The sequence below is a fragment of the Doryrhamphus excisus genome, chromosome 1 (genome assembly GCF_030265055.1).
Source record: "Doryrhamphus excisus isolate RoL2022-K1 chromosome 1, RoL_Dexc_1.0, whole genome shotgun sequence".
Lineage (NCBI taxonomy): Eukaryota > Metazoa > Chordata > Actinopteri > Syngnathiformes > Syngnathidae > Doryrhamphus > Doryrhamphus excisus.
Genome location: NC_080466.1, coordinates 27,662,168 through 27,684,939, shown reverse-complemented (window position 1 = coordinate 27,684,939; position 22,772 = coordinate 27,662,168). Strand labels below are relative to the sequence as shown.

At 40.2% G+C, this 22,772-nt stretch overlaps 2 protein-coding genes across 2 annotated transcripts; both read right to left on the bottom strand.

Annotated features, from left to right (window-relative positions):
- Positions 1-4,902: 4,902 nt before the first annotated feature.
- On the bottom strand, positions 4,903-11,476 carry slc35b2 (solute carrier family 35 member B2). The gene is made up of 4 exons (XM_058091610.1): positions 11,239-11,476; positions 8,055-8,245; positions 7,821-7,975; positions 4,903-6,606 (listed from the first exon to the last, which is right to left on the bottom strand). The coding sequence occupies exons 1-4, from the start codon at positions 11,256-11,258 to the stop codon at positions 5,671-5,673; spliced, it is 1,302 nt and encodes a 433-aa protein (XP_057947593.1). The 5' UTR covers positions 11,259-11,476; the 3' UTR covers positions 4,903-5,670.
- An 875-nt stretch (positions 11,477-12,351) lies between these two features.
- nfkbie (nuclear factor of kappa light polypeptide gene enhancer in B-cells inhibitor, epsilon) lies at positions 12,352-22,772 on the bottom strand. The gene is made up of 6 exons (XM_058091619.1): positions 22,085-22,772; positions 17,720-17,822; positions 14,384-14,594; positions 14,204-14,292; positions 13,010-13,258; positions 12,352-12,930 (listed from the first exon to the last, which is right to left on the bottom strand). The coding sequence occupies exons 1-6, from the start codon at positions 22,381-22,383 to the stop codon at positions 12,862-12,864; spliced, it is 1,020 nt and encodes a 339-aa protein (XP_057947602.1). The 5' UTR covers positions 22,384-22,772; the 3' UTR covers positions 12,352-12,861.

The following is a 22,772-nucleotide window of genomic DNA, read 5'->3' as shown; positions in this document are numbered from 1 at the left end:
TACTTGGGGCTTTGTGTTCCTGTTTAACTGGTAATTGACTCTTGTAGTTTCTAAATTGACCACTAGGTGGCCAAACCAGGTTGACTATGAATGACTTGGAGGTCAATTTGAAATTGTGAAGCTAAAACATAAGAGCGGTAATCGTGGAGGCAGGGTGGAATAAACCACATCAATTAGTTTTATATGTAAAGGAAGTACACTTGGTTCCTGAAAGTTGTGTATTTTGCTGGACAGCTTTTGAGTGGGTGGATTTTTTTTTTTTTGGCTCAGAGCGTGGGAGTATATCCCTACTGAACACTCATTTTTGTCAAGATGACTGTACATTAGTTGTCATCAAGCATTACACAGCCAACGCCCTCTAGTTCTTTCCTACAATTTACTGAGCGGAACACTCATTTAAACGCAATTTAAAGTTCAAGCGCCATTTGTTTTCAGCCACACAATGGGTAAACAATATTCGATGTGTCGAATATTTAAAATGAATGACTCATAATTCTGTTTAGTCTCAATCACCTACTGAGTAGGCCCATGAACACAATCATATTTTATAGATTTGTTTGAATGTTTATACATTATACAGTATATAATTACATAAAATGATAGTATGTAGCAAGGCTGCATCCATACCAATTGACTGAGTGTTACACACGCTAATTAATATTTTGTTTGTCAACTAACTACATATACAATTTACAGTGTTAAAAACAGTTACAATTAAGTAAAAAAAATACATGTTAAAAAAAACATGTTCAGAAAATTACCACTAAAATCATTTTAACTGTTAATGTTGGTTAATAACACTTATTACGCAATGGTGTCGCAAGACAGAGTCACAAAATCTTGCGAAATCAAATCGAAAAAAACACATGGACACTGGCCTGGGATGGTAATAAATTAATTAATCACACAATAAATGCTATATATTGAAATATTACCATGTGCATTTTCCTCACCTCTCGCCTCCAAACAGGCTGAACTCTTGTGCGTTGGTTTCAGCACCATGGTGGGTTTGTTCCATACAACAACGGCATGCACGGAGTGAGCCCTTTTGTCAGTCTCTGTGTCTCAGTGGGTGGAGACGGGGCTGCTCCCATCTTGTGACACGCCTTTCATTAAGGGTAATTTATTTTAAATTACGGTTATAATAGTAGTATCAGCACTATTCCATGTAAAAATATACAATTATAGTGTTAAAAAACAGAACTATTAGTGGCAAAAAAAATCACAATACAGAGTTACCGTGCTTCAATCAAACTACGGAGCGCACGTTAATCATGTGGCAAAAAAATTACCGCCGTTAAGGAAAACGTCGTTAACGCATTAACTTTGACAGCCCTAGTTGAAATGAATTAATTGCAAAAAAAATCACTACAAAGTGTGTCAAAAATAGCGCATTAACGGCAATAACTTATTTATTTAAATAATTACGTAACATTTTTTTAATGAATGCTCTGTCATGACCATGGACGTAGATAGACGCCGCATCGAGCGCTGAGCTGTACGTCAACATCGCCGCCATATTGGATGGGTCAAGGCTTCTATAAATGAATACAAGAAAATATTGTTAGGAAACTGCTAGGCACCGAAACCAGTGTGATTGTTTTTGTACAATGTGGTTGTAAGTATTATTAACTGGTTCCCAAGTACGTTTTATATTATTCTATTATAGTAACTTATATTTCTTTGTAGAAAGGCGCTTTATAAAAGTAAGTACATTGACTTGTATTCATTTACAGCAAAGTCTTGACCCATCCAATATGGCGGTGACGTTGACGTATCGCAGCATGTACAAACCCACTCATGTGGCGTCTATGTCTACGGTTATGACGACACACGGCGTCACAGTATAGCTCCCCAGAATCACACAAAGTCTGCTGTTCAAAACAAAATCACCACTATTAATGTTATTTAAGCATAAAAACATCCAATACTATCCATGTTACTTGATATTCCTATTAAGTGTATAAATAAACACCCCCATCGAGTGTTACAATGCTCTCCCATCCACAAATACACTCATTTGGTGAGTGGGGGGGGGGGGGGGGGGGTTCCTCTATGTTTCGTGTCGCACCTTTTGGTAACCTTTGCGGCCCACGACGTCTGACTGGTAAAATGTTTTGACTTTGTGGGTTGCAGGTTTCCTCAGTCACTAAAAAACTGTGCTTAAGGTAAGCTTGAAATTTTGTAAAGATACATTTCCCGGAAACTGTTAGGCAGTAAATATCATGTTTAAAACTTGTCAAAGTGCAGTAAAAGTATAGTTTAGTCACGGTTACTTACTGCAAATCCCACAAAGGTATGAATAAGTAGGAATGCAACATCAGCATCTTTGGCCCAATGAATCATCAAGGTCTGTGTATCAGAGCATGGTACAGTATTTGGGTAACGCTGATCGTTGAGATGTGCCAGGAAATTCCCCACACGGGCAGTTGTATGACTGACAGCCAGGGTGGGGTGCGTGTTTCCGCACATGACAGTCAAACGCAGCCTTCAGATTAATGTTGAGTGAATCATCAAGAATACATGTTGAGGTTTGTGACTCAGCACAGGGCTGTCAGTTAGTCTCTTAGCAGGATTATAGTACTACTAAGACTGTAAATTAGAGGTCTCAAACTCAATTTACCTGGGGGCCACTGGAGCTAGGGCCGCATCAGGTTTTCCAAAAAAAACAAAAAAACGCATTTATTAAAAACAGAAAAATATACAAACGTTTTCAGTGCTTTGGTTACGAATTTCTACAATAAAAGCTCTGATAAAACATTCCACTGTTCTCAAATATCTTAATTTTTATTTTTCTGCACAAAATAAGATGAAAAATAAATAAACAAATCAAGAATAAAGAAAATCAATCAATCAGTAATAAATAAATATAATAATAATAATAATAATAAAAGGGCAAATAATAAAAACTTAAGAAACCACATATAGTTGGTGGGTAGACAAATTATTTTTTTCAGATTAAAATGAACAAAGCATTATTAGAGCCCTGTAGACATGACAAAACACGACTATAGTCACATTTATACTCTTTTTATTTACAACATATTGCGCAACTGCAGGGTCTTGAGACACATGCTAACTCGCAAACTCGAGAGCTAGCGACCTAAACGGTAGCCTTCAAGTTATTTCCTTTAAACTTAAATAGCCAAAAACTTACCACTTCCACACGGATAGGGAGGATAACTATTAACAGTTATTTAACCTTTAACATGAACATTAATCAAACGTAATAATTTTTTCTGGGTACATGATACCATACAGCATCCATATCAAACTTGCGTGGGCCGCACTAACATTAAACTTTCATATCAAGGCGGGGGCCTCAAATTAGTGTCCTGTGGGCCACATTTGACCCGTGGGCCGCATGTTTGAGACCCCTGCTGTAAATAAAGGGTATACACACAAATTACAGTGTCACTCAGAGTAAATATGAAATTCACCATCTCACACCTCAGAGTGCCCACTGTGACCCCCGATCCAAATCTGGGAGGAGATCCCTCTTACGAATGCGGAAGTGCATGAAGGCATGTGGTCATGCATATTCAATTGAGGTTTCCATTGACTTTTGCTATAGTCTTACAAATATTTAATACATTTTAAATACGATTTTTGTGGTGTAGGTGCCATGATTATAATTAAATATACTGTACTTACCATGCATGATGAAGTTTTGTCGCTTCCCCACGTTGCAGGAACAATAAACTACGAAATAACTTTGAGAGCGTAGACCTCCGCCAAACGCCATAGTCACCCCTCATATTAATTTACACCATACATATTCGTCCTATGTTTCTTTTATCTACATATTTAGATTCGTTGACCATGAAAAAGTACCCACGAAGTGTTTTAATGACTTAAAGAATGCTAACAGTAGCCTTCAAACACCTAGCATAATAGCGCTTCCCCCTCGTAATGTGATTTATACCATACATATTCGTCCTATATTTCTTTTATCTACATATTTAGATTCGTTGACCATGAAAACATACCACGGAAGGGTATGAATTACTTCAAGAACGCTAACATTAGCTTGCCAACACCTAGCATAATAGCGCTAATAGCCTGCCTCTGGAAATGACAAAAAGACCTGTAATTATGTTGGACACACCTACCTTCGGATTTTTGCTAGCATTAGCCGGATAACACCTAGAATACCAGCGCCCTCCTCTCATATTGTGACGTACACCATAAATATTAGTCATACATTTAATTTATCTACATATTTAGATTCGTTGACCATGAAAACATACCACGGGAGGGTTTGAATGACTCCAAGAATGCTAGCATTAGCCTGCTAACAGCTAGCATAGTGTTCGTAAGTGCTAGCGTCAAGTGCCTGCCTCTGACAATGCTAAAGACTTAGTATAATTATGTTTGACACTTTGAACATACCTATCTTCGGATATTTGCATAATATAAAAATGTTAAAAGAAATTGCTGTGATTTGACGTTTGACTTCACAACACCCAAATGTAGTCGAACACACACTGATGCCAAGTGAATAAGTATTTTTTATTATTAATTCTGTCGCCATTTTAAAGGGGAATCACACGGCTGCACTGCGCACTTCCTTGTTTTGGGTTTGTTATTCATCACAATCTTCATATGAAGCAGTTCAACACACACGACGCAGTACAACAAACATGGTGAATATAAACCATATATATATATATAAGTGGATTCTAAAAAGAAAGCTATGTTGTGACGATAGTTTTTAAATTAACAAAAGGAAAACAAACTCCCAGCAGCATGTGTTTTGGTCACGTCAAGGCCAGAATTGCACCATGTAACTCATACTCGTTTTTTTGTGACACACACTTATAGGCCACAATTTCAGGTACAGCTACACAATCCAGTGAGATTAAAATAAAACAAAAAACAAAATACATGTCCACAAACATGTTAATGCTGATTTAGATAGATATTTATTTATTTAATAATACAGAGTGCTGAAAAACACTGTTCAAATAATAGCAGAGATGGGCTAGTTCCTTCATAAAATTCATAAAAAATATTAAATAGCATGGGAGGATCTCTCTCTGAATGTTCTGACCCCGTTTCCATGCCAGTATTGTGTTTAAGGGGCCGAAAATGACTGAACAGCGCCTCTGCTGTTCATAGCCAAGCAGTACACTATTGTGCCTAAGATGCCGAGAAAACATTAACAATCAAACCCTGCGTTAATTGATTATAGCATTACAAAGTGAGCGTTATGACCTTTTTAAAGTCCGAAATATGAATACAGCTTTTGTTTTGGAGCTCATCAGATTGTCCAAGTGGCCCGTGTGTTCGGGCTGTTTTATAAACTAAAACCCCACCCGCTGTCCACATGTGGCTACTGTGGAAAAAAAAAAAAAAGAGACAAATATTTTATGAACAGCTTCAGTGTGAAGTCAATTTTAAATGAATAAAGTGTTTAAGAATAAAACTCCCACAATCTCAGTAACTAGAAGTTTGGTAAGAAAGAACATCTTGTGACTGTTAAGAGGCAGGTCGTGAAACAGAACCCTCGGAGGCACCCTGGGTTCAAACAAAATCCCTTTCAGTACCGAATAAAAACATAAAACAGTGAATGTGAACAGTTGAAAATAAAAACGTACAAATTGACCCAGAAAAAAAAAGCACCACGGACAACGTGGTGTCAGTCCCCAGTTCAGCGCGAGCGAGCGCTTACACATTCTGTGCGGGCGGCTGAGCGACCCGCCGGCTCGACTTCATGCGGCTGCGGGCGTACACTCGCAGAAAGAGTGCTAGGAAAACTATAGCGACGCCAAAGCCGCCGACGACAGTGACGGTGTGGCCGTACAGGAAACAGGAGAGGAGAATAGCGATGGCTTGGCGCAGGGTCATGATGATGGTGAAGACGGCGGCCCCGAACTGGTTGATGGTGTAGAAGATGAAGAGCTGGCCGCACGCCGAGCACACGCTGAGGAGGACGGCGTGGAAGGCGAACTCGGAGTGGCGCATCATGAAGGCCAAGGAGTCAAAAAAGGCGCCCTGCTCGAGCAGCGAGCCCACGGTGAAGAGGCAGGAGAACAGGTTGACCCCGAACATCATCTGGACCGACGACATCTTGTACTTGAACAGGTTGTCCTGCCAGTTGGAGGTGAAGCTGTCGAAGACGATGTAGCCCATAAGGATGATCACGCCGCTGAAGGTGGTGACGGTGGACGGGTGCTTGCTGGTTGTGCTGGACAGCAGGAACATGCTGACGCCCACGGAGATCAACGCGGCCGTTAAGTACTCCCAGTACTCGTACCTCTTCCTGGAGATGACCTTGCCCATCAGCATGACGGGAATGACCTTGCTGGCCTTGGCCAGGACTTGGGTGGGGAAGCTGATGTACTTGAGCGCCTCGTACTGACACCAGCTGCTCATGATGTTAGAGAGCGAGGCGAAGGAGTACTTGTACATGGGGGCGCCGTGGCGGGGCTGCTTGAACACGACGCACCACAGGCCCGACACGGTCAGGGCCAAGATGCGGTTCATGAAGACCAAAAACTGAGAGTCCTTGAATTTCTCACCCTCCTCCTCCTCTGTAGATGAGGCGCCGTAGGAACGGGTCATGACCCTCTCTTGCAGGACCCCCCATGTTAGGTAGGACGCCTGGCAGGCCGACACATCACAGAGAGCAGGAAAACGTTGGAAATGATGTTTTCACATTTTCAATGTCACTTACACTACTGTTTAACAGAAAATTCGCAATATGAACAAAAGTACTGGGACACCTGGCCATGACACATACAGGAGGTTTGTGTTTTTTTTAATCTTATACAACGGGATGACTGGAGAAGCAAACAATATTTTTTGACACCATTTGTAAATGCTCTCAGAGCCCGTCAAGGACAAGACTCAAGCTGTTGAATAACCATTAATTAATCATTGCAGCTCTAACTGCTACTTATCCAGTATATTTCCCGGCTGCCTTTTGAGTGTTAAGTTGCCGTGTGACGATTTTAGGCTTCTATCTAAAATGACAAGGTGAGTCAGACTGTTGTACTGAATCATGACCTCCTGTGATTTCCATTAGGTTGTCAAACGTGTGAGTTTTCTCATAGCTCTCAAAGAAAACGATTGGCTCCTGCAAAATAAAAAGCAATATGTCTTTTTATGACGTGGTCATGTGCAGCTTACAGTCCGGTGCGGCCTATATACACGTATGTTCATACAGCTTTATTAAAAATATGACAAATAAGGCTAATTTTAATTGGAACTATTAACTTAACAGTAGGGCGGCACCTCGGTCGAGTGGTTAGCGTGCAGACCTCACAGCTAGGAGACCAGGGTTCAATTCCATCCTCCCACATTCCAAAAACATGCTAGGTTAATTGGCGACTCCAAATTGTCCATAGGTATGAATGTGAGTGTGAATGGTTGTTTGTCTATATGTGCCCTGTGATTGGCTGGCCACCAGTCCAGGGTGTACCCCCGCCTCTCGCCCCAAGACAGCTGGGATAGGCTCCAGCACCCCTCTGCAACCCTTGTGAGGAAAAGCGGTAGAAAATGAATGAATGAACTTAACATTATGTTTATTATTGTGGTGTACATATAGATATGTTTCTAATATTTATGTATCTAATTAATAGAACAACTGTCCAACTGTTTTCCAGAATTTCACAGAACCCTGTAAAGTTTACTTAAATGAAGGAACATCGCTGAAAATAATCGCCGGTGAGATCGCACTTTAGCTAAATCAAACATTCAACAACCCCGCCCGGGTCTGTTCAAATAGGATGTGATCATAAAAGGATTAGACGACACCTCAGCTTTCTTTAAGTCTCTCTATATATTTTTATGTATTTAAATGGGAGGATCCTCACCTGAAGTCCGGCAGCACAAAATATCAACCTAACGGCCTGTTTCAGCGACGAGCCGGAATCACCCTCGTTCCTGGAGGTGACGGCCAAGTCGTCCGACAGACTCGCCTCGGTGCCAAATACGCAGGTCTTGATTATGGGATAGAAGAAGCCACTACCTGAAAAGGAGCACAAACCGAACGGCGTCAGGCGTTAACTCGAGAGCGATGTCACGGCCAGAGAGACACCGGGACAAACCTGTTTCCAAGTAATTAGTGCGCTTCAAATAGCTAATGAGGAGGAAGCCGGGGATGATAATGGTGGAGTATCCCAGCATGTTGACCAGGAAGCGAAAAACCCACACATCGCGCCAGCCATCCAGAAGTAACGAATCTTCTTCGGCGGCGATGGAGGAAGGGAAGAGAAGCGACACCAGGGCAGGCCAAACCCTAGAAGGCAATCAATCACACATCATGAAATTTGGTTTCAGTCTCAAAACTGAGAGAAAGTGGAGGTACTGTGGTATTTCTCAGTTCCCCAGTCAGAACTGATCTTTGATGTGTCGATACCAAAGGTGTTGCTAAAAGTCGGGCATAGGTAGCACCGAATGTGAACATATGCGGTGGTATAAACTACTACGGAGTTAAAATCATCCTAAACCCCCACTAACACACAAAACACGTCTTACTAAGCTCTGCTTCTTGTTTAATTATGCAAATGTGATGGTAATAGTTTTATTTCATTTGAACATGCATCCGATTACAATTGAATGCATCACATAATCAGTTCACAGTTCCACATGTCCGAAAGGAGTAGGAAGAAGCAAAGCTTATTAAATCCTACCCCTCCATCTGGTACTTTTACAATCAGTAACTGTTACATTTGTTCACTTCCTGCTTTCCTAATATCATTTAAGTTATTTTTATTTATTTTTGTAACTTTATTTTATTATAATAAATTATATTAAATATATTAAATTTATTTATTTTATTATTTTTTATATTTATCACATACTGAAGTAGGAGGTGATATGAGCATCCAATGACATAATGGGTACCATAGTAAGTGTCAATATAGTGATATATATAGCACATCATGACTGGTTCAAGACTCTTCATCCTTGTATTTAGCAAACAGCAACTGCTTGTATTGTTTCTTGAATTAGCTAATCGTTGTGCATTGTTTCAGGGTCTTACTCAAACCATTCCATAGTTTGATTCCACATACCGAAATGTAATGTATGTAATACATCCTGAAATGTAACCATGCGATGATCCTTCATGTAACTTGTTACACATAAACATACCATAAATAAGACTTCTACACGCACGTGTTGCTGTCAATGACTTCTAGTGGCATGGACAGGAAGTGAGTTTTCATCTGGTGTGGGTTCCCGCTGCAAGAGTAGCCTGTGTCTGGGATTATTGTGCTCAAAAGCTGCGATAAAATCCTGTTGTTCTGTTGATAAAGTGTGCTGCTTCATGGAGTTAGCCGTGTGGAATACCACATATTATATATAATACCAGCATCTTCTGAATTACTTATATTTGCATTTTAGCTTAATTTAGCCCATAAATACATTGCAGCCTGGTCATCCTAGAAGGGGATGCGGCCCCTTCTCAAGGTTTCTTTTTCCCCAATGGGTTTTGAGTTTTTCCTGGCCCTGATGGGGGTTCAGATCAGGGATGTCGTCCATTATCTATCACCTACTGTATCTACTGTTGCCTGCTTCTTTAGCCCTTTGAGGCTATTTTGTGATTAAGGGCTATACAAATAAACTTGACTTGACTAAATACATAAAATGTGTTTAAAAAATCATATTTTTGAATAATACATACATAATATGTAATACTGTACGTGGAAAATTACATTCCTTAGTATTTTCTGACACCTAGACCATTGTCGTCCATTGTCTATCATCTACTGTATCTACTGTTGCCTGCTTGTTAAGACCTTTGAGGCTATTTTGTGATTAAGGGTTATACAAATAAACTTGACTTAAATACATAAAATGTGCTTTAAAATTCACATTTTTGAATAATAATACATACATAATATGTAGTACTGTACATGGAAAACTACATTCCTTAGTATTTTCTGACACCTAGATCAACAGGCAGGACAGTGTCATGTACTGTTGCTAAATAAGGTAATCAAAATATTAGATCAGAAAAGGTTTCAGATATACAGTAAACCTCGGACATATCAGATTCAATTGTTCCCACTGGTTTTGTCCGATATAAGCGAAATCCGTTATATGCGTATACCGGAAAATGTCCGTTTTACGCATATATCGGATTTATATCCGGTATATGCGTAAATCGGATTTTATCCATTATAAAAAGGCACTTCCTTGACTATGTTTCCAATGTACCTGTACGCGCAGGCAACGCTGCAAACGCTGCAAATGACGTCGTATTGCGGCCTGTCACGATTCTGCGAATCGGAGCGCCACGATGCGGCCATCCGATATATGCGAGGGAAATTTAATGGAAATGCATTGGAACGGGACTGGAGATTTTGTCCGAAATAGGCGAAATCCGTTATAAAAAAATCCGATATATGCAATGAATTTTTATTGGAAATGCACTACAGAAAAATTGGTTCTTTTTTATCTGTCCGTTGTGAGCGAATTTCCGATATACCCGAGTCCGATATATCCGAGGTTTACTGTAGCTCACAGTACAAAGCAACGCAGTACTTGCTGTCAATTATAAGGATTTGTAAGACATTTTATATATGCAGTTGTACAGTCTCTGCGGCCATACTGTATTGGTGAGACACCGCATTACCGTCCCTTCCAACATATTCGGTGGCACAGATGAGTCAAGCACATCTGTGGTGAAACCCAAGCCGAATGAAGGTGTGCTTCATTGCCTTCGTGGCACAGGGATGGGATCCCATTCAGGGTGCAACCCCAGTGGGAAGAGAGGCCTGATTTAGACAGAGACCGTCTTTGTGCAAGAGACCGGGACTGCCAGGAACCCACTGCAGCAAAAAACCTGAACCTGAACAAGCAGCTGATTGCATGCAGGAATGCTGTGCGCGCACACACACACACACACACACACACACAAGACAGGGAGTCTTGAACAGCTTGTGAAGGGCTCCTGTTCAAAAGTACCGCAAAAGATTAACAACAACAACAAAATTAATAGCATTTCAATTCTCATAGTTAAGAAGAGCGTTGGCTTGATTACACCTGATAATCCAGTTTGTATGTAAAGTGAGGAACTATACAACATGACACACCCACACTGCGTCTTCAAATATAAAACAAATGAAAGAAATATTTCAACATGACAGTTGTAAGAGTTAGCAGGCTAATAACACGAGCTAAGTGAATAAAACCGGAATAAAAATATGTATAGAGTCATTACACTGTGACCGACTTAACACTGCTTTACTTTTGTATTTAATGATAGAATTGCTCCAACAATACCTCCATGAAAAAGATGACATTTTTCCCTTCGGTGGCCCGACACCTGGCGCAGCGCATACGCCGACTCACACACTCCGAAGCCTGGGCTGAAACCAAATCTATAATGTGTACGTCGGGGAAGACGCAGATAAAGAAAATAGGTTGTTTTTCCGTGTAACGAGCTACCGCTAGCCTGTTAGCTTCAACTTGTGCCCAAAAGCCGACGTGATGACTTGAGCACGAAAGCAGCTCTTGTTCTTTCGCAATTGTGCCATAAGATGACTGTGAAGCGTTCACCGCCCCCTGTCGTTCGGGAGAACTACTGCAGTTTCGTCATAGTTGACGTCACCTGGTTTGGAGTTTAAAGGGTAAAAGAACCCTGTTTTCTGTTGAATGCAAAATAACAATACAGAATTTTTGCTTGCTGTTAATGTCATTTTATATGTATGAAGAGAACAGATTAGATTTTTATTGAATGACTTAGAGGGTATATATTTAAATATTATATATTGAATTCAGAATGAAACAAAAGATAAATATTGTTTGGTGTGACCTACATAATAAATAAGCTCTACAGTCTTCCTGGATCATTAGTCTACTTTGACATATGCAGTGTTATCAAACATGACATTAAAAAAATACATTTTCACCAGTGGCATCATTAAGCCTATTTTAGAGGGATTCAGCCCCCCTAATATTTTCTTAAGCCCCCCTAAATAATTTTTTTACAAACATTTTTTATATAATAGGGCAAAAGCAGGCTAATAAACAAGCCAATAAGCAGGCTAATACTAGTGTACTAGTAGTAGTAATAATCAGAAGAATGATGATAGTAATAATAATAGGCTAATTAATAATATAATAATGATTGTTATGATATAATATAAATGTAATATTAATATAATTATAATATTTTATTTTTAAATGGTTGCAGAGCTTGAGCAGCGGTTTTGCAGTGTAGATTGTGTGTACTTGTGTACATTTAATGGTGGCCTAAAACAATTGAGTTCTTGTTCCTTATGTTTTTTTTAATGTCTACTACATTCATTCATATCCTGTGCTAAGCCCCCAAACCCCCCCGTCCTCAGAACCTAGTGACGCCCCCTGATTTTCACACACGTGGACACAATGTGATCATTTAAAAATCAATTTTATTACAAAATAATTGAGCATGAAATTGCTTCCATCGTCCGTTTAAACAGGCCAGTGCAACGAACCCTAAAGTGTAAAGCAGAAACTGTCATATATGACAATTCCATATGGGGTATGTAGCTTTATAATAGCTACAATGAAACGCTGTACTTTTAATAAAGCAACCCAAAAAAAAATATATAGAACTGATGATTTTTGAGAAGCGGGAAACGAAAGATGATTTGGAGCCAAACTGTTGATGAGAAGGAGGTAGATGTGTGAAAAGGTTTGGATGGATGTGTTGGCAAAAAGTGACAGGAAGCTTGATTTTTTCCGTATTCAAATGGGAGACGGCGAAGCGGGAAATGTACGTATCTGTGTCCTGGGACGTAAAGTTTATGTGAAGCAATTGTGTTCCTATGGTACATATAAATACAGAAATACTACACATAGTTCAGTTCCATTCAAACCGTTGGAAGTCAACGTGATCCTCGGGAGTCGTCTTTCGGAGTCTCAAAAGTTCACACCAACCACGGATCTCCCCGAGATCTGAATGTCGTCAAACGGAAATAAAGCCAGAATCTGGAAGACACAATGTAGTATATTACTTCAAAAGAGTACTACGTTTAACCCGGGAGAGTATATGTTACCCGTCACTTACGTCGCTGTTGCCATCAGCCAGGTCCAACGCTGTCTCGTCCTCCATGTTCCGCAGCATGGTGTCGGCGCCCGACTGGCAAAGGAGGTTGGCGATGGTGGCGTCCTGCCTGCCCACGGCCAGGTGCAGCGGCGTGCAGCCGTTGTACATGGCGGCGTCCACGTTGGCGCCCCTGCTCAGCAGCAGCTTCACCGAGGGGATGTCGTGCTGTTCGACGGCGAGGTGGAGAGGCGTTTTGCCGCTGGTTCCTTCCTGTAACGGGAGTCGGTCAATATTGTTAAATATGGACACCAGTATCCTCCCCAGAGAGAGAAGTAGCAGAAGTACAATAAAAATCTCACTATACTACAATACTACTATACAATACTACCTTTAGTTTACTGCAATTCCACATTTTGGTTACTTATTTACATTTAGGGGCGGCACGGTGGTCAAGTGGTTAGCGCACAGACGTCACAGCTAGGAGACCAGGGTTCAATTCCATCCTCGGCCATCTCTGTGTGGAGTTTGCATGTTCTCCCCGTGCATGCATGGGTTTTCTCCGGGTACTCCGGTTTCCTCCCACATTCCAAAAACATGCTAGGTTAATAGGCGATCCGGGGTACACCCTGGACTGGTGGCCAGCCAATCACAGGGCACATATAGACAAACAACCATTCACACTCACATTCATACCTATGGACAATTTGGAGTCGCTAATTAACCTAGCATGTTTTTTGGAATGTGGGAGGAAACCGGAGTACCCGGACATGCAAGCTCCACACAGAGATAGCCGAGGGTGGAATTGAACTCGGGTCTCCTAGCCTAGCTGTGAGGCCTGTGCGCTAACCGCTCATCCACCGTGCAGCCCCTTCTTACTCATTCATTCATTCATTTTCTACCGCTTATCCACACGAGGGTCGCAGGTGTGCTGGAGCCTATCCCAGCTGTCTTCGGGATGGGCGAGAGATGGGGTACACCCTGGACTGGTGGCCAGCCAATCACAGGGCACATATAGACAAACAACCATTCACACTCACATTCATACCTATGGACAATTTGGAGTCGCTAATTAACCTAGCATGCTTTTTGGAATGTGGGAGGAAACCGGAGTACCCGGAGAAAACCCATGCATGGAGGGAATCGAACCCGGGTCTTCTAGCTGCGAGGCCTGCGGGCTAACCACTCACCCCCGTGTAGCCCACGACATAGACTAACCTGGATATTCAGATCTGCGCCCTTTTTCATCAACAGCTTCATAATCTGCTGCTGCCTGTTGAGGGCGGCGAGGTGCAGACAGGCGAGACCTGCAAGTGCGGGTTTGTGGTATGAGATGTGGAACACGCATGAGACAGGTCAACACAAATTCAACACAATTTTTTTTTTTTTTTACCTCACCTCTCCAATTTTGGGTTTCCAGGACCAACGCTAGCTTGCTGGGGGAAATCTCACTGGTCATCTCCGTGGCGCACAACGTCAGGCCGTGGCGGCAGGCCACGTGGAGCGCCGTGTTGCCGTCCTGGTCCTGCAGCTCAAGGCTCACCTTCTTGGCAACCAGACTCTTCACTACTTCGGTCAGGTTCAGGTAGGTGGCCAGATGCAAAGGGCTCTGTGGAATCACCCACACAATGAATGCCGCTGTTTGGCCTACGTTCAAGTCTGACAGCCACAAATAACAAATTACATTTCTCCTGTGGTGGAATGAACACATACAGTTGTGTTCAAAATTATTCAACCCCCATTGCAGGAAAGGGTTTCATTCATTCATTCATTTTCTACCGCTTATCCTCACAAGGGTTGCTAGAGCCTATTCCAGCTGTCTTTCGGTGAAGGGCACGGTACACCCTGGACTGGTGGCCAGCCAATCACAGGGCACATATAGACAAACAACCATTCACACTCACATTCATACCTATGGACAATTTGGAGTCGCTAATTAACCTAGCATGTTTTTGGAATGTGGGAGGAAACCGGAGTACCCGGAGAAAACCCACGCATGCAAACTCCACACAGAGATGGCCGAGGGTGGAATTGAACCCTGGTCTCCTAGTTGTGATGTCTGCGCGCTAACCACTCGACCGCTGTGCAGGCCCATTTAAATCATGTTTATAATAAAATCCTACAAGGAGTTCTAAAATAACTAAATGCAACTAAAATGACAACAATATTTTTTCAAATACAATAACAAATGCCGGGCTGCATGGTGGTCGAGTGGTTGGGAGAGTGGTAGGAGACCAGGGTTCAAATCCACCCTGTGCCATCTCTGTGTGGAGTTTTGTTGGTATATTACCAAAAAATATTGTTGTAATTTAAATTTGTCTAATTTGAAAATCCTTCTTGGTGGCAAGGCGGTCTAGTGGTTAGCGCGCAGACCTCACAGCTAGGAGACCAGGGTTCAATTCCACCCTCGGCCATCTCTGTGTGGAGTTTGCATGTTCTCCCCGTGCATGCGTGGGTTTTCTCCGGGTACTCCGGTTTCCTCCCACATTCCAAAAACATGCTAGGTTAATTGGCGACTCCAAATTGTCCATAGGTATGAATGTGAGTGTGAATGGTTGTTTGTCTATATGTGCCCTGTGATTGGCTGGCGACCAGTCCAGGGTGTACCCCGTCTCGTCTGAAGACAGCTGGGATAGGCTCCAGCACCCCCGCGACCCTCGTGAGGAGAAAGCAGTAGAAAATGAATGAATGAATGAAAAATCCTTCTTTGATCTGATTATAATCAATATAAAAAATGAAAGGCAAATTTGCTGAAACGCATTACTGCAGTGGGGGTTGCATAATTTGGAACTGTATGTCTTGTATACAGCATTTTTTTATATTGATCCGGAAGAAATCAGATACCGTTATCGAGCGTTCAACCCTGAAAGATGAAGAAATTGGACGTCAACCAGTGCGATGTCTTAGAATGACTACCCAAAGGAAATAGCGGACTGGGTAAGAGAAGAGGACTAAGTCTATGTCATAGGACTAAGTGAGTCATTGCCGAGTCTAAGCTGCTTCTGAGGTTTCCACTCACAGGTTGTGTCACTTTGCTCCGTTTTCACTTTGCCTTCCACGACGGGCGAGAACCTGGTCTGACGTCTTTTAAAGGACGGCAACAATTCATGTGGAATCAAACTATGGAATGGATTGAGTAAGGCAATCAAACAATGCACAACGATGAGCCAATTCAAGAAACAATACAAGCAGTTGATGTTTGCTAAATACAAGGATGAAGAGTCTTGAACCAGTCATGATGTGCTATATATATCACTATATTGACACTTACTATGGTACCCATTATGTCATTGGATGCTCATATCACCTCCTACTTCGGTACGTGATGATAAAAAAAAAAAAATTAAACTATATTAGGAAAGCAGGAAGCAGTACCTCTTAAAATGGGAAAGTTTACATTGATTTCAATGTCAAATAATGTCCATCTTATATTTCTACAAAAACTAAACTAAACTAAACTAAACTAAACTAAAATAAAGGCAGGAAGTGAACAAATGTAACAGTTACTGATTGTAAAAGTACCAGATGGAGGGGTAGGATTTAATAAGCTTTGCTTCTTCCTAGTCCAATAAACGAAACGAAACGAAACGAAACGAAACGAAACGAAACTAAACTAAACTAAACTAAACTAAACTAAACTAAACTAAACTAAACTAAACTAAACTAAACTAAACTAAACTAAACTAAACTAAACTAAACTAAACTAAACTAAACTAAACTAAACTAAACTAAACTAAACTAAACTAAAGTCCATCTTATATTACTACAAAAAAATAAAATAAAATAAAATAAAATAAAAGGCAGGAAGTGAACAAATGTAACAGTTACTGATTGTAAAAGTACCAGTTGGAGGGGTAGGATTTAATAAGCTTTGCTTCTTCCTAGTCCAATTAACTAAACTAAAATAAGATAAAATACTGATATTGACACCCATACAGCTTGGACTGCAAAATAGGGTCGAGCAGATCGATACAAATATTGATAGTATTGTCGATAAGGATTGTATTGAACTGTAAGAACTGTATTGAATTGATACCAATGCTATGACGTCCATATTCAAAAATCACATTCAATATAATTATATTAAATGTAGTTATTGCTAAGATCTCTTAAAATGGGGAAGCTGACATTGACTGCAATGTCAAATAAAGTCCATCTTATATTTCTACTAAAATAAAATAAAATAAAATAAAATAAAATAAAATAAAATAAAATAAAATAAAATAAAATAAAATAAAATAAAATAAAATAAAATAAAATAAAATAAAATAAAATAAAATAAAATAAAATAAAATAAAATAAAATAGGCAGGAAGTGAACAAATGTAACAGTTACTGATTGTAAAAGTACCAGATAGAGGGGTAGGATTTAATAAGCTTTGCTTCTTCCTACTCCTTATGGACATGTGGAACTGTGAACTGATTATGGGATGCATTCAATTGTAATCTGATGCATGTTCAAATGAAATAAAACCATTTACCATTACAATTCATTCCCTGCTCGCTTCTATTTCTACAGGAGGAAGAGCACGGGAGTTTCCACTGAAAGCTGCTATTGAACCAACACTGGAACCACCTACAGCGCCTTTCCAAAGCGGCCGCATATAAAAAGAGGAACAATAGTTCTCTGGAAGAACACACACACACACACAAAAAAAAACACACTTCCACAATCCGCATGCCAACACAGCAGAGACTCAGTGGAAGCTTGGAGTGTTGTTAGGACGGAACCTACCTGATACAAATTGTTCTGGATGTCCAAGACTTCTGTGGGGAATATTTGGATTAGCTGCTGTGCAATCAACTCTTCCTCGTGGATGATGGCCAAGTGCAGCATTCTACACACAAAAAGTATTTTTAATACGGGAGAGAATCATTACTTGTATACTTTAATACACAAATCAGTTGTACAATGTCTTTGGGATTGAGAATGCGGTTATGCAATTATTTAGCACACAGAGCAACGAACAACTTCTTGGTGTTCAAGCGCACTGCGTAACTCTCAGTGTTTCTCTCAAGTTTCTGCGCTCACGATGCGTTTGAAATGCTTCAGAAGACACGGGTTTTCAAACATGTTAAAAAAAAAATTCAATACTAAAAAAGAGAGAAACCTCAAGCCCCGAGGAGGAAGTTGTAGAAAATTAAATGTTGTATTGTTGTGTGCAAAAGACGGGAAATGGAACCAAGTATTATAGTTTAATTTAGACTCGGGAAAAAAACTGTTTGACAGACACAATGAGGCAACACAATTATTTTTATTTTTATTTTTATTTTTATTTTTATTTTTATTTTTATTTTTATTTTTATTTTTATTTTTATTTTTATTTTTATTTTTATTTTTATTTTTATTTTTATTTTTATTTTTATTTTTATTTTTATTTTTATTTTTGGCGGCACGGCGGTCCAGTGGTTAGCACGCAGACCTCACAGCTAGGAGACCAGGGTGGAATGGCCGAGGGTGGAATTGAACTCAGGTCTCCTGCGCGCTATCCACTCGCCCACCGTGCAGCCCCATTTAAATCATGTTTATAATAAAACCCTACAAGGAGTTCTAAAATAACTAAATGCAACTAAAATGACGACAATATTTTTTCTAATACAATAACAAATGCCGGGCTGCACGGCGGTCGAATGGTTAGGAGAGTGGTAGGAGACCAGGGTTCAATTCCACCCTCGGCCATCTCTGTGTGGAGTTTGCATGTTTTTTCTCCGGGTACTCGGGTTTCCTCCCACATTCCAAAAACATGCTAGGTTAACTGGCGACTCCAAATTGTCCATAGGTATGAATGTGAGTGTGAATGGTTGTTTGTCTATATGTGCCCTGTGATTGGCTGGCCACCAGTCCAGGGTGTACCCCGCCTCTCGCCCAAAGACAGCTGGGATAGGCTATTTTTATTTGTATTTATTTAATTTTAATTTTAATTTTAATTTTAATTTTAATTTTAATTTTAATTTTAATTTTAATTTTAATTTTAATTTTAATTTTAATTTTAATTTTAATTTTAATTTTAATTTTAATTTTAATTTTAATTTTAATTTTAATTTTCTTCAAGTTAAATTGCTATTTATGTTATGCTATATTCTTTTCTTTTCAATAGTGATGTTTAATCATAGAAATAGACAACTAAAGCCAGGTCTTGAATAATATATTGCAGACTGGAGACGAGTGGGTCTTCATCTGCATGAAGACTCCCTTGGTTTGAGTCAGCGTTAATAACAGCCCCTCCTTCCCCTCAGGTAGCGATAGTTTACATGCAAGAGTGAAACCATGTGGCATCACAAACAACACAGAGCGGAAACCAAACGACGTCAGACACACAACAACAATTGTGCAATTCTGCAACTGTGTATTGATCGTTGGGGTCAGCAACGATGCACCGCACGCCAATGCGTGGCTCGCATGGAATCAAACAACAATAACAGATAAAAAGACTTGTCTGCTGGTGCAAGCCAGATTAACACGGAAGCAGTACTGCGTGCTATCCTGATGAACAAGTTTCTTGGATGAAAAACAAGCCATGCCGCCCTTACAAGCGTCTACTTTGTGTGCACCGCGTGGGGAAGTCCAGGCCTGTCTCTTTCACTTCTGTTTTCTCAGTGAAAAGCCTCACAGCAATCTGTCTGCATACATGACAACGCCAAAGTTCACTAAATGCATGAAATCCCCCTTTAAAAGCAGCATCATGGACAAACTTCAGCCGCCTTTAATTTAATGTTCTTTTTTTTACGGGATGAGTGGTTGGGGCTGCTGAATGCATCGTTTGGCTAAAAGTTAACATATACCATGCATACATATTTACAGATTTTTCATCAAAAATGATTTTTTTCATTTTCTATGAAAATAGGCCCGGATTGAAAAAGCATACATGAAAATAGCAGTAAAAGCAGGGGTTCCCAAACTTTATCAACTCAGGGCCCACTAGTGTCCTATAAACAATACAGAGACAAAATGCTGCGTTCTCAGAGCACTTAACTTAATAATATGATAATAATAAGAAGAATATTAAATAAAAATATACAAATAAAAATTATAAAAAATTGTGATGATATTATTATTGTTATTGTTATTATTATTATTATTATTATTATTACTAAAAATATAAAAATATAAAAATTTAAAAATATAATAATATTAGTAATAGTAGTAGTAGTAGTAGTAGTAGTAATAAGATTCAGGATTGAAATGAAAGCCGGGGGAACTTATATATAATAATAATACTAATAATAATACTAATAATATATAATAATAATAATATTCATTCATTCTTTCATTTTCTACTGCTTTCTCCTCACAAGGGCGCGGGGGTGCTGGAGCCTATCCCAGCTGTCTTCGGGCGAGAGGCGGTACACCCTGGACTGGTGGCCAGCCAATCACAGGGCACATATAGACAAACAACCATTAGTAATATTATTATTATTAAATAAAAAATATAAAAAAATAATAATTATCATTAATAATAGTAATAATAATAATAATAATAACAATATTATTATTATTACTACTACCACTACTACTAATTATAAAAATAACAATAATAATAATTTAAAAAATAATAATAATAATAATAGTACTAGTAGTAGTAGTAGTAGCAGTAGCAGTAGCAGTAGCAGTAGCAGTAGCAGTAGCAGTAGCAGTAGCAGTAGTAGCAGTAGTAGTAGTATTAAGATTCAGGATTGAAATGAAAGTAGGAGGATAAAGGAAGACCAAACTTTTCATCTGTGGTGTCCACACAAGACAGAATTAATGCTCCTACTTTTCATAACTGCATTCAAGACTAGCATGATGACCAGAAAGCTATATTCCAATCATAAACTGTACAAGGTTCCTAAAATATTGGGACAGGTCAGTAACAATCAATAGGTTATTACTTAGGCCTATAAATATTTATTTTTAATCGCGCAATAAATATTTTACAATAAAATAATGAATCATATTTTTAATGACCTCTCATGGCCCACTTGCAGTGCCACCACTGCCCACCAGGGGGCCGTGGCCCACACTTTGGGAATCACTGCAGTAAAGCATTGTCGGCGTCCTTGAAGTTTTGTGGTATTAGACACAAAAGTTGGTTTTGACTCCGGGAGCACTCACTACCTTTTCACAGTCAATCCGTCAGTCAATTTTGACATATTCTTTAGGCACATGTCGGGCTTAAACCTGTCACGAGTTAGCTGCAGCTAAACATAATCTAATAATGACAAATTTATTGCAAATGTTGATCTGAAATCATCTATTTTTTTACAGTGTGGATGTACCATATAGCCACAGTAACAATAATGGAGACTATCACAGGATTCCACACGAATGCAACAACCACCAGGAAGTAAAGTGTTGACATTCGTGCGTAAACGTTATGATCCGTGACGTTATAACTTATTCCTATGATGTCATCTTTTATCTTTTTTATCAAGCACAAATAAGAGCAACTCACTAAACAAGTCAAGTCGTAGGAGGAGCATCATTTCTACACAACTTTATTGGTATGCATGAGTCAGCATTCACTGGCGGGTTAAATGAAAACACTTTTCCGATGCAAAAGTATATAAAAATATATGTAGAAATGTGTATATACTGTTTATCCTGTGTTTTGAGAGTTATGTATGAGGCGTTCACGGGACTACACTAAAAGACCAGATTGGCCCAGAGGGTAAAGAGTGTAAGGATTTTTATGCAATTTTTTTATGCAAAAAAAGTTTTCTGAAGCTGCTTCCAATTTTTTTATTATTATTATTAAAATTCCTTAAAAAAAGGCTAAAACAATTCAATCTGCTGTTTTATGCCAACCCTCATAGAAAAGTGCAATGTGGGATTTTCTGTTTGCATCATTTGTTAGTTTGAAAGTGGGAGCACTGGACCCCCTCAACTATCTTAAATGGTCAAACCAAGATAATAAAGATAATAAAAGATAATTATACAAGCAAAAAGCGAGTATTCTATGTAGTACTGCAGTGTTGTAGCAACATTTCACGTTTTCCATATTTGAGCTATTGTTTTTTTCTATCTTAACTGCACGTAAACCGCAGTTTGGACACCCATGATGCACGTTTGGTCTTCCAAAATGGAGAAACACACCAAAAAAACTTTAAAAAAGGAACCTACGTGTCTCCATCTTCAGTTATTGACGTGATGAGGTTCTCCTCCGGTTCCGGGAGTACGGAGCTCGGTGCTTCCGTCTCAAGAGTGCACCCCTCCACTATGTCTGACAGGCTCTCCACCGTGAGCGACGCCGAGCCGTAGGCCGAGTCCAAGCGCTCCTCCGCGAGGGGAAACTTGTCCCGAGGACCGCTGAGTTCGGTGCTCCGCTCCTCCGACTTGAACATGGGACGGAAGGAGTCGATACCCGAGTCCACGCGGTTTTCCTCCGTAAAGTCATCTTTGCGACAGTCGCCGCTCGCCATGGTGGGTGGTGGGTATCCCCTCGCTAACTTCCGGGTGCTGTTAACGGGGCTGGAGGTGGGGGTCACCGCCGGAGACCAGGACTCCTAAGACAGCCTGGAGACCGTCGCTTGTGGGGAGAAGAGCCGCGGGCACGAAGGACGAGCTGGTGCCTTTCATGCCAATGGACGACTTAACGTGACGTGCTAGCGACCCCTTTCAAAGTTTCTACACACGCTGCGCTCATTACGAACAAGAAGCCGTTTGCCTGTCGTCAAGATATCCGGTAACGGCCCCAGTTCCTCCGGGCGGGGAGCGGACGAGCAATGAAAGGCGAGAAGAGGAAGAGACGACATGTGAAGAGCTGAGCTGTTTTCGTCAGGCGGGGAATCCCCGGTCCGCTTGGATGAGA

Bases quoted from the DNA above. Each gene is read 5' to 3' on its own strand.
- slc35b2 (XM_058091610.1), bottom strand. From the start codon at position 11,258: ATGTCATCTTTTTCATGGAG. The intron at 7,976-8,054 runs GTTTGTCCCGGT...GCTCCTTTTCAG, and splicing joins CACTAATTACTTGGAAACAG to GTAGTGGCTTCTTCTATCCC. The intron at 6,607-7,820 runs GTGAGGATCCTC...TCGGCCTGCCAG, and splicing joins TTTGTGCTGCCGGACTTCAG to GCGTCCTACCTAACATGGGG.
- nfkbie (XM_058091619.1), bottom strand. From the start codon at position 22,383: ATGGCGAGCGGCGACTGTCGCAAAGATGACTTTACGGAGGAAAACCGC. The intron at 13,259-14,203 runs GTTAGTCTATGT...CTCCCGTTACAG, and splicing joins GCGCAGATCTGAATATCCAG to GAAGGAACCAGCGGCAAAAC. The intron at 12,931-13,009 runs GTAAGTGACGGG...TGTGTCTTCCAG, and splicing joins TGGCTGATGGCAACAGCGAC to ATTCTGGCTTTATTTCCGTT.